General features: G+C 47.8%; 1 protein-coding gene across 1 annotated transcript in view; it reads right to left on the reverse strand.

Annotated features, from left to right (window-relative positions):
• Positions 1–4,342, reverse strand: part of TES (testin LIM domain protein) — a 69,791-nt gene extending 65,449 nt beyond the window's left edge. Inside the window, exon 1 of the mRNA XM_068272724.1 lies at positions 4,080–4,342. Coding sequence (XP_068128825.1) covers positions 4,080–4,106 — 27 coding nt within the window. The 5' untranslated portion in view covers positions 4,107–4,342. The remainder of the gene's footprint in view (positions 1–4,079) is intronic.
• Between the last annotated feature and the right edge of the window lie 5,635 nt (positions 4,343–9,977).

The raw sequence follows: 9,977 nt of genomic DNA on the forward strand, positions 1-9,977 counted from the left end.
TTGTTTAATAGTAAATCAGTGGCCACAAAAACACACAGAACAAGCAACTCCTAAACATCACTCTTTATATTTGTACATACAGATGTTTAAAGCCTTTGCATATTTGTCAGTAGAACATTTTCCAATTCATGACTGGATTGACTCACTGAATAACAGATTGGCAATCCACAGCGAACATCTGCTCAATGATGATGTCCCAAATCCCCTCTGAATTCCAGTTTGGGCAGACTAATCCGTTAACATCACTTATACACATTCACGCTACTTAACATGCAACAAAATGGTTCCTAAACACCATACACACACACACACACACACTTCAAGGAACTTAATTTCACAGTTAGGACTGGGACCTACCAGCAGTGTTTTTCGCAGCGCTTGTGATTTGAAAAGCTCTTGCTATTGTAATGCTATGGGTGAGATCCCACTTGAGGGAAATCTCCCATAGCATTACATTAGCAAGAGCTTTACAAATTACAAACGCTTTGAAAAGTGCTGCTAGTGAGTCCCAGGCCTAAGATCGTTTTTTTGATTAAGAGTTTGAATACGTCTGTAATATCCATTTAAAGAGACACTAAAGCGAAAAAAAAAAATATGATAATCAATTGGTTGTGTACTATGAATAATTACTAGAAGATTAGCAGCAAAGAAAATATTCTCATATTTTTAGGTATATAGTGTTTTTCTAACATTGCATCATTCTATATAATATGTGCAGATTACACAACACTCAGCATTCTAAATGATTCTTTCAGAGCAGTCTGTGAACTAATGACCTCTCCTCTTGCAGAGAAAAAGAAAACAGTTGAGATAATAAAAAAGTCAGATAACAGCCCTCTCCACAACTTTGAAAGTCTTAATGGCTTGTTTGCATAGAGATAACAACTGGAGTTTCTTAACTCTTCCTGTACTGGAAACAATTAGACTGATGCATCTGATCTTAATGTTTTATTTCTTAGCTGTACTACACATACAAATCATAATATCATAATTTTTTTTTCGCTTCAGTGTCTCTTTAATGATGGCCCAGTTTTATCTGACATTTCACAAACAACACTTTTTAGTCTAAATAGATACAGTATTTAACTAAAGGGGCCCATACACCTAATTATTTTCCAGCAGATTCGATCACTGTGATCAAATCTGCTGTGACATCGTTGCGCAAACGCTCACCGAACGATCGATTTCCATTCGAAATCGATCGTTCCCGTCAATCCATCCGTGCGGAAGATTTCGCTCGATTGCCGGCGGGTTGGGAGTGCGTCGATAGCAGCGGTCGAATATCCGATGACCGACGCTAGCGGCGATACATTACCTGCTCCGCCGGTGCGTGTCCCCACTGTCACCGCTGCTCCTTCTCCGCTGGGTTCCGGCAGGCTTCACTTCTTCCTGTCCCGACAGGAAGTTTAAACAGTAGAGCGCCCTCTACTGTTTAAACTTTCATGGACAGGAAGAAGTGAAGCCTGCTGGAAAGCAGCGGAGAAGGAGCAGCGGTGACAGCGGGGACACGCGCCGCCCGGATGAGGTAAAGTATGCGGGCGGCGGCAGCTTCACAGATGGTGAATCGATTTCATGCAGAAATTGATTCACAATCTGTTTGCAGTAAAGGCAGCCATACGATCTGTTAGTCGATCTGATGGCAAATCGGTCAGTGTATGGCCACCTTAAGACATAAAAAGGCTTGAGGACAGTGGTGTTAAACCCCCCTAGTGGCCAGGCCATTTTTTAGAAATTGGGCCACTGCAGCTTTAAGGCCTAGCTGCAGAGCCGCACAACTCAGCACACAAGTGATTCCCCCCCCCCCCCCCCCCCCCCCTCTCCCTGCCAATAGAGCTCTCTGTTGGTGGGGTCTGGTCGCTCCCCAGTTGTTTGTTTATTTATTTATTTTTTTATCTATTTTATATCCCTTTCTCCTGCCCCCGCCAGCCAATCAGCGTGATCGGCTGTCATAGGCTTCAGCCTAGGACAGCCAACTCTTTTGTGCCTGCCAAGGGGACAGCCGTGGATCACGGCTGTCCCCTGTACATCGCTGCTGTAGATCGCAGCGCTGTACAATGTTTATAGACGGCAGTTTTGCCGTCTAACAGTCTCCGAGCGGTGATCGCCGCTGGGAGACTGAAGGGGGAGCTCCGCCTTCCAAGCCGAGATACGCGCACGCACACAATCTCCTGCTAGCCCCATAGAAGGCTTTTCACGCCAAACGGCGTGGAGCGGTCCTAGGGCTGCCGCCGCGTTCACACCACTTGGCGTGGAGCGGTTGGCAAGGAGTTAAAGTAAACCTGCATCGCATACATTGAAACATACAGTCAATGAAAAGTATGCTTCACTGTTAAAGTGCGCATTTTGCATTAACACTCTGCGTGCAGTGCGTGGAGATGCGCACATTATACTGCACAAGCCGCACTGTGAATGTTGTCTTTTTCACTGTAGTGCGGAAATCTGCACTACAATACGGCCATTACATTAGCACCGCAATGCCCCACTGTGAACATAGCCCAAGGAAAACCTGAAGTGACAGAAATATAATAGAGGCCATCTTTTATTTGAAAACTTGCTACATGCATTATGCTGAGTTTAGTAGAGAACAGCAACTTTTCTGTTTAACTTCAGTTTACGATATCCGGAATTACAGGTGACTAAAATGGAACTTTGCACAGGATAATCAGATTAAGTCACAAAAAAAAGCTGCTCCCAAAATCTGATCTGCCTGTGCAGAGTTCATCCTCCTCTAATTCTGACAGCAAGCAGCTAGTGGAGTCAGACTTGAGCCATGTAGACAATATTTGAGATGCTAATATAATTCCATCTTGTATTGCAGCTTGGAATTGGCCCAATCAAATACACTTCCCAGAGGTTGACTTCCAAGTTGCATACAATTTGCAATTAACCTGCATGCTAGTTTAAAATCATTATAAACATCTAATCACGGACCATATATACTGATCTACTGTACATACCACTACAAGTTGAATTAAAGGGAACCGAAGGTGAAAAGTATATGGAGGCAGACATATTGATTTCCTTTTAATCAAGATCAGTTACCTGGCAGTCCTGCTGATCTATTTGGCTACAGAAGTGTCTGAATTTACTCCAGAAACAAACATGCAGCTAATCTTGTCAGTTCTGACAATAATGTCTGAAACACCCGATCTCCCGCATGCTTGTTCAGGGGCAATGGCAGAAGGTTAGCAGGGCAGGCAAGTGGCATTGCTTAAAAGGAACTAAACATGGCAGCCTCCATATACCTCTCACAACGGATACACTTTAACAATCATTAAAGAGACTCTGTAACATGAAAAAGATCCCCTGGGGCTGGGGGGTACTCACCTCGGGTCAGGGAAGCCTCCGGATCCTAATGAGGCTTCCCACGCCGTCCTCTGTCCCACGGGGGTCTCGCTGCAGCCCTCTGAACAGCCGGCGACAGGCCCGACTGTAATTTCAATATTTACCTTTGCTGGCTCCAGCGGGGGCGCTGTGGCTGCTTTCCTCTCCGAACTACACGGAAATACCCGATCTCAGTCGGGTCCGCTCTACTGCGCAGGCGCCGGAAACTTGCGCCTGCGCAGTAGAGCAGACCCGACGGCGATCGGGTATTTCCGTGTAGTTCGGAGCCAACAGCCGTCAGAGCGCCTGCGCAGGAGCCAGGAAGGTAAATATTACATCACGGCTGCACGGAGGGCTGCAGCGAGACCCCCGTGGGACAGAGGACGGCGTGGGAAGCCTCATTAGGATCCGGAGGCTTCCCCCACCCGAGGTGCGTACCCCCCAGGGGATTTTTTGTGGTTACAGATCCTCTTTAAAGTAGTTTTATGAGGTCATTATACTCCTCCTAAGGCTCCTTACAGAAAGGAAAAAGTAAAAAAAAAAAAAAAACAAACAAACAAAAAACTATTGCAGTTATTAAAAAAAGGGGAAATAATGACAGTATAAATGACTAGGCACATTCAGCAGTGTTAGTACAGGAAATGTGTCACTTCCAGCTTATAAAGCAGCCTGACACATACAGTATACAGGGTGTAAAACCTTGCAAGCAGTAACATACAAGTCTGAGCCACACGTCCATGCAAAGTACATCTCACCTTCTTCACTTTATTTTCCAGATCCATAATGGTGACAGCGTCAGCGTATTGGTCTCAGTCACGCCCGTTTAATAGAAGTAGAAGTAGCCGGCAGATCTCTGCACACAGCTGCCTGACCTCATCCACTGCTGCACCGCTCAACTCAAACTTCCGCTGTCCTGCGGCTAACACTGATAGTGAACAAAAGAAAGATGAGAACCAATCAGCGCCCGCACCTCAGCGACCTGCAGCCAATAGACAGGAGAGTGTGTGTCCCGCCTCAGAGATAAGTCTGCAGCAGCAGAGGTGTGTGTGGACGTGCAGCGCTGCTGTGTCCTCCCATAGGTAACAGTTGTGTAGAACTCTCCCTTTGCCACTCCTTCCTCCAGCGTCGCTGAACAGTTCCTGGCTTCTACTTATATGAACACTCATTGGGCTTCGTCTGTAACATATCACAATATACATATAAATAAATGGATGTGGAGAGACTGCTGAAGAGATGCGGAATGTAGAGAAGCTCTGTGCATGATTGATCAGTATAGGCGATTGCTGTCTGCAATGCATTCTTGCTACAGGTCCCTGCAAGCTAGAAATTCCACTTTTACTATAGATTTGCTATAGTGTAGGTAGTTGCTTTTTCCCAATTATTCTTTCTAAAACCCAAGTTCAAGGTTTTTTTTAATGCATACTGTGTATCATGAGATGCAATGCACAAACTTTTATGCATTGCCAGGGGCGTTTCTAGGTTCCTGGGAGATCCTGGGCGCCAAGAGGGAATGAGTGTGCGGCACGCGTAGCGCGCTGCAGCGAAAAATGGGCGTGGCCATGCCGTGTAAAGTGGGCATGGTCATAGGTGGGGCCAAATGAACATAGCAGTGGCGTAACTTAAATATATTCAATAGGCAGTATTTCACTTATATAAGCCCATCACCTGGCTTCTGTCTTGCCTTCGGCTGGCTGGCCTGTGCATTGTACTCGGCTGGTGGTGATGCTGTGCTGGCCTGGCTGATGGTGATGCTGTGCCAGCCTGGCTGGTGGTGATGCTGTGCCGGCCTGGCTGGTGGTGATGCTGTGCCGGCCTGGGTGGTGGTGATGCTGTGCTGGCCTGGCTGGTGGTGATTAGTGTTGGGCGAACACCTGGATGTTCGGGAACGTTCGCCGAACATGGCCGCGATGTTCGGCATGTTCGGGCCGAACCCCGAACTCCCCGAACATCCCGCTTTTGGGGGCCCTATGGGGTCGCAGGCATAAGGGGGGAGCATGCCCCGATCGGGGGGGGTCGGAAATTCCCCCCACCCTCTCCGCTAGCGCTCCCCCCTCTGCCCGCTTCCCCATACAAAAGTTTGACGAAAGTAAAATAGTACCGGTGGTGGTGGCTGGCTGCTGCAGTGGCTGGCTGGCACTATGAAGTGACTGAGGAGGAGGAGCAGGAGGAGTAGGACGCGTTGAGGGAGGCCGGGCAGCGGGTGGTTCAGCGGTAGTACCCTTGTGGTACTTCCGCTCTTTCTCTGACCTCACGTCCTCTGCATACGAGGGTACGCGTCACGCGTACCCTCGTATGCGTCATCACGCAGAGGACGTGAGGTCAGAGAAAGGGCGGAAGTACCACAAGGGTACTACTGCTGAACCGCCCGCTGCCCGGCCTCCCTCAACGCGTCCTACTCCTCCTCCTCAGTCACTTCATAGTGCCAGCCAGCCACTGCAGCAGCCAGCCACCACCACCGGTACTATTTTACTTTCGTCAAACTTTTGTATGGGGAAGCGAGCAGAGGGGGGAGCGCTAGCGGAAGGGGTGGGGGGGTGGGGGGAATTTCCGACCCCCCCCCCCCCGCGATCGGGGCATGCTCCCCCCTTATGCCTATGCCTGCAACCCCATAGGGGGGCCGTATTTCGGCCGAACAGGGGCCCTGTTCGGCCGGGCATTCAGCAGTTCGGGCAAACCCGAACAGTTTGGCCGAACACCACCAGGTTTTCGGCCGAACTCGAACATCACCCGAACAGGGTGATGTTCTGCAGAACCCGAACAGTGGCGAACACTGTTCGCCCAACACTAGTGGTGATGCTGTGCCGGCCTGGCTGACGGTGATGCTGTGCTGGCCTGGCTGGCGGTGATGTTGAGCCGGCCCGGCTTTGCTAGGTGACTTGCTGGGCTGGACAATTTGCTGGGGGCATTTTGGGGGGCTTTGCTGGGCTGGGGGCTTTACTAGGCTTTGCTTGGCTGTATGCTTTGCTGGGCTGGGACCAGGAGGCTTTGCTAGGCTGGGGGGTTTACTTTGCTGAGGGCTCTGCTTTGCTGGGCTGGGGCCCTAGAGTAGTGATGGGAATTTCCGGCTCTTCTCAGAGAATCGGCTCTTCTGAATCGGCTCCCATTAAAGAGCCTGCTCTTACGGCTCTCATTCGGCTCTTCATTAACCCATTCGCGTTCCGTCGTTTTCACTTGAGAAATGTTCACCTCCCATTCATTAGCCTATAACTTTATCACTACTTATCACAATGAACTGATCTATATCTTGTTTTTTCCGCCACCAATTAGGCTTTCTTTGGAGGGTACATTTTGCTAAGAGCCACTTTACTGTAAATGCATTTTAACAGGAAGAATAAGAAACAAACGGAAAAAATCATTATTTCTCAGATTTCAGCCATTATAGTTTTAAAATAATACATGCCTCCATAATTAAAACTCACGTATTGTATTTGCCCATATGTCCCGGTTATTACACCGTTAAAATTATGTCCCTATCACAATGTATGGCGACAATATTTTATTTGGAAATAAAGGTGCATTTTTTCCGTTTTGCATCTATCACTATTTACAAGTTTAAAATAAAAAAAATATAGAAATATTTCATCTTTACATTGATGTTTAAAAAGTTTAGACCCTTAGGTAAATATTTACATGTGTTTTTTTTTTTTATTGTAATGTTTTTTTTTTAATATTAAACATTTTATTTGGGTATTTTTGGGAGGGTGGGATGTAAACTATAGTTTTATAATGTAATTGTGTGTTATTTTTAATTTTTTTTTACTTTTAGTTGTAGTTTTACTTTTTGGCCACAAGATGGCGGCCATGAGTTTGTTTACATGACGTCACTCTAAGCGTAACACACGCTTAGAGTGACGCAGGGGGGAGGCAACGGCCAGAAAAAGCACAGCTTCTGAGAGAAGCTGTCGCTTTTTCAGCGGGGGAGAGGAATCAGTGATCGGGCACCATAGCCTGATACATCGATTCCTTGGCTACCGAATCCGTGGCCGGGAGTGCGCGGTAGCGCGCATGGTTCCTGGACGTAGTTTCTACGTCCAGGAACCAAAATAGGTTAAATATCACTAGACACCACTTAGAATCGGAGTAAAAGCCCCGCCCCGTCTCCATGACAACTCCAGACTGCTTCTCTGACTGGGGCAATCCCTCCTGCTACTGCTCTGCTCTGCGGCTCCTCCCCATACACTCCTACAAGCTGCAAGAGGAGGACTACATCTCCCAGCATGCCTCAGCGCCCTTTATTACAGAGCAAATCAGGGCTATGTGGGGTGGCTGAGGCACCTGCTCTCCTCAAAGTGGGAGTCGGCTCTTGTCGTTCGCAGCAAAGAGCCGGCTCTTAGAGCCGGCTCATTCGCGAACGACCCATCACTACCCTGGAGCTTTGCTTCGCTGTAGATAGGTAGCTTCCCCCAGCATAGGTTAGATAGGCAGCTTCCCCCAGTATAGATTATATAGGCAGCTTCCCCCAGTGTAGGTTAGATAGGCAGCTTCCCCCAGTGTAGGTTAGATAGGCAGCTTCCCCCAGTATAGATTACATAGGCAGCTTCCCCCAGTATAGATTACATAGGCAGCTTCCCCCAGTATAGATTACATAGGCAGCTTCCCCCAGTATAGATTACATAAACAGCTTCCCCCAGTATAGATTACATAGGCAGCTTCCCCCAGTGTAGGTTATATAGGTAGGTTCCCCCAGCGTACGTTAGATAGGTAGGTTCCCCCAGCATAGGTTAGATAGGTAGGTTCCCCCAGCATAGGTTAGATAGGTAGGTTCCCCCAGTATAGGTTATTTAGGTAGCTTCCCCCAGTGTAGATTAGATAGGTAAGTTCCCTCAGTATAGGTTAGATAGGTAGGTTCCCCAGTATAGATTAGATAGGTAGGTTCCCCCAGTATAGATTAGATAGGTAGGTTCCCCCTTATAGATTAGATAGGTAAGTTCCCTCAATATAGGTTAGATAGGTAGGTTCCCCCAGTATAGATTAGATAGGTACTTCCCCCAGTATAGATTAGATAGGTAGGTTCCCCAGTATAGGTTAGATAGGCAGCGTCCCCCAGTATAGATTAGATAGGTAGGTTCCCTCAGTATAGGTTAGATAGGTAGGTTCCCCCAGCGTAGATTAGATAGGTAGCTTCCCCCAGTGTAGATTAGATAGGTAGGTTCCTTCAGTATATGTTAGATAGGTAGGTTCCTTCAGTATATGTTAGATAGGTAGGTTCCCCCAGTATAGATTAGATAGGTAGGTTCCCCCAGTATAGATTAGATAGGTAGGTTTTAGATAGGTAGGTTCCCCCAGTATAGGTTAGATAGGCAGCGTCCCCCAGTATAAATTAGATAGGTAGGTTCCTTCAGTATAGGTTAGATAGGTAGGTTCCCCCCAGCGTAGATTAGATAGGCAGCTTCCCCTAGTGTAGGAGGGGACACTGGGCGGTGCGGGCAGTTTAAAACTCACCTGTCTTCAGATCGCCGCAGGCACAGCTTCCATGTGTTTCCGCCTTCCTCCCCGCGGCGTCCCTCGCTGTAACCAAGAGGACGGACGCTGCGGGGAGGAAGTCGGAAGCACATGGAAGCTGTGCCTGTGGCGATCTGAAGACAGGTGAGATTTTAACTGCCCGCTCCCCCCCCCCTGCCGCTCCGCCCAGTGCCCCCTCCTGCCACTTATTAGATCCGGGGCACCATGGCAACAGGTTCCAGGCCGGTGCCCCGGATCAAAGGCCCTAATGACACCCCTGTGTAGTGCACATAGACCATTTTTCAATTTTATTTTTTTTTTATTACATGACTGGCTGGGTTTGAATGAAGCACAGGGACATATCTGGGTGACATAGCGTCTATGGCAAACACTGAAATTGCGCCCCCTCCCCCCCATCAGACCACCTTGTCCCATAATAACAGCTTTTCTTGCAATGATACAAGTCTCCCCATTATAGGTTGCAAGAGTTAACCCCCAAGTAAAAGTAACCAGAGGTAGCACCCTAGTATAAGTAACCAGAGGTAGTTCACACAGTATAAGTAGACCCATTTTTACATTGCCCTCCCACTATATGTAGTTAGAGATGTCGCCCCAGTATAAGTAGTCTTCTTTAGCATAAGTGGTAAGAGGTATCCCCCCAGTGTAAGTAGTCCCTCAGTATGGGTAATGAGAAGTTCCTCTCAGTATAAGTAACCCCCCAGCATAGATTTGGCAGGTATCCCCCAGTATAATTAGACCCCCCAGTATAGGTAGTGAGAGATGTCCTCCAGTATAAGAGCAAGTACAAATGCCTGAGAGACATTCTTCAGTATGGTGGTGAAGCAGGAGGGAGGAGGAGGCAGCCGAGGCGCCCTGCACCCCTCTAGATACGCCTCTGATGAAGCAGACATTTTTGGCATACGAGGCGCCTGTTGCGTCTCAGCTACCCATAAACTGCAATAAGTTTGCGGCTATGGGTTGCCAGGTACCTGAGTTTTGGTGCATAGCTTGGTTATTGTGCAACTGATTCAAAATTTGGCACGGCCGCTTGACTATTAGACTGATAGGTTTATAAGCCGCGCTTAGGGTCAATTTCGATAGATCACTTTACTATAAAGTCTGTTCACAGCTAGTATCTTACTGCAGACGTTTTTAGGTGGTGCGCTCCAGTATTACAACCTCTTCTGGTTATAACTCAGTAAATATCCCAT

Source organism: Hyperolius riggenbachi, chromosome 3 (genome assembly GCF_040937935.1).
Source record: "Hyperolius riggenbachi isolate aHypRig1 chromosome 3, aHypRig1.pri, whole genome shotgun sequence".
In the NCBI taxonomy this organism is placed as follows: Eukaryota; Metazoa; Chordata; class Amphibia; order Anura; family Hyperoliidae; genus Hyperolius; species Hyperolius riggenbachi.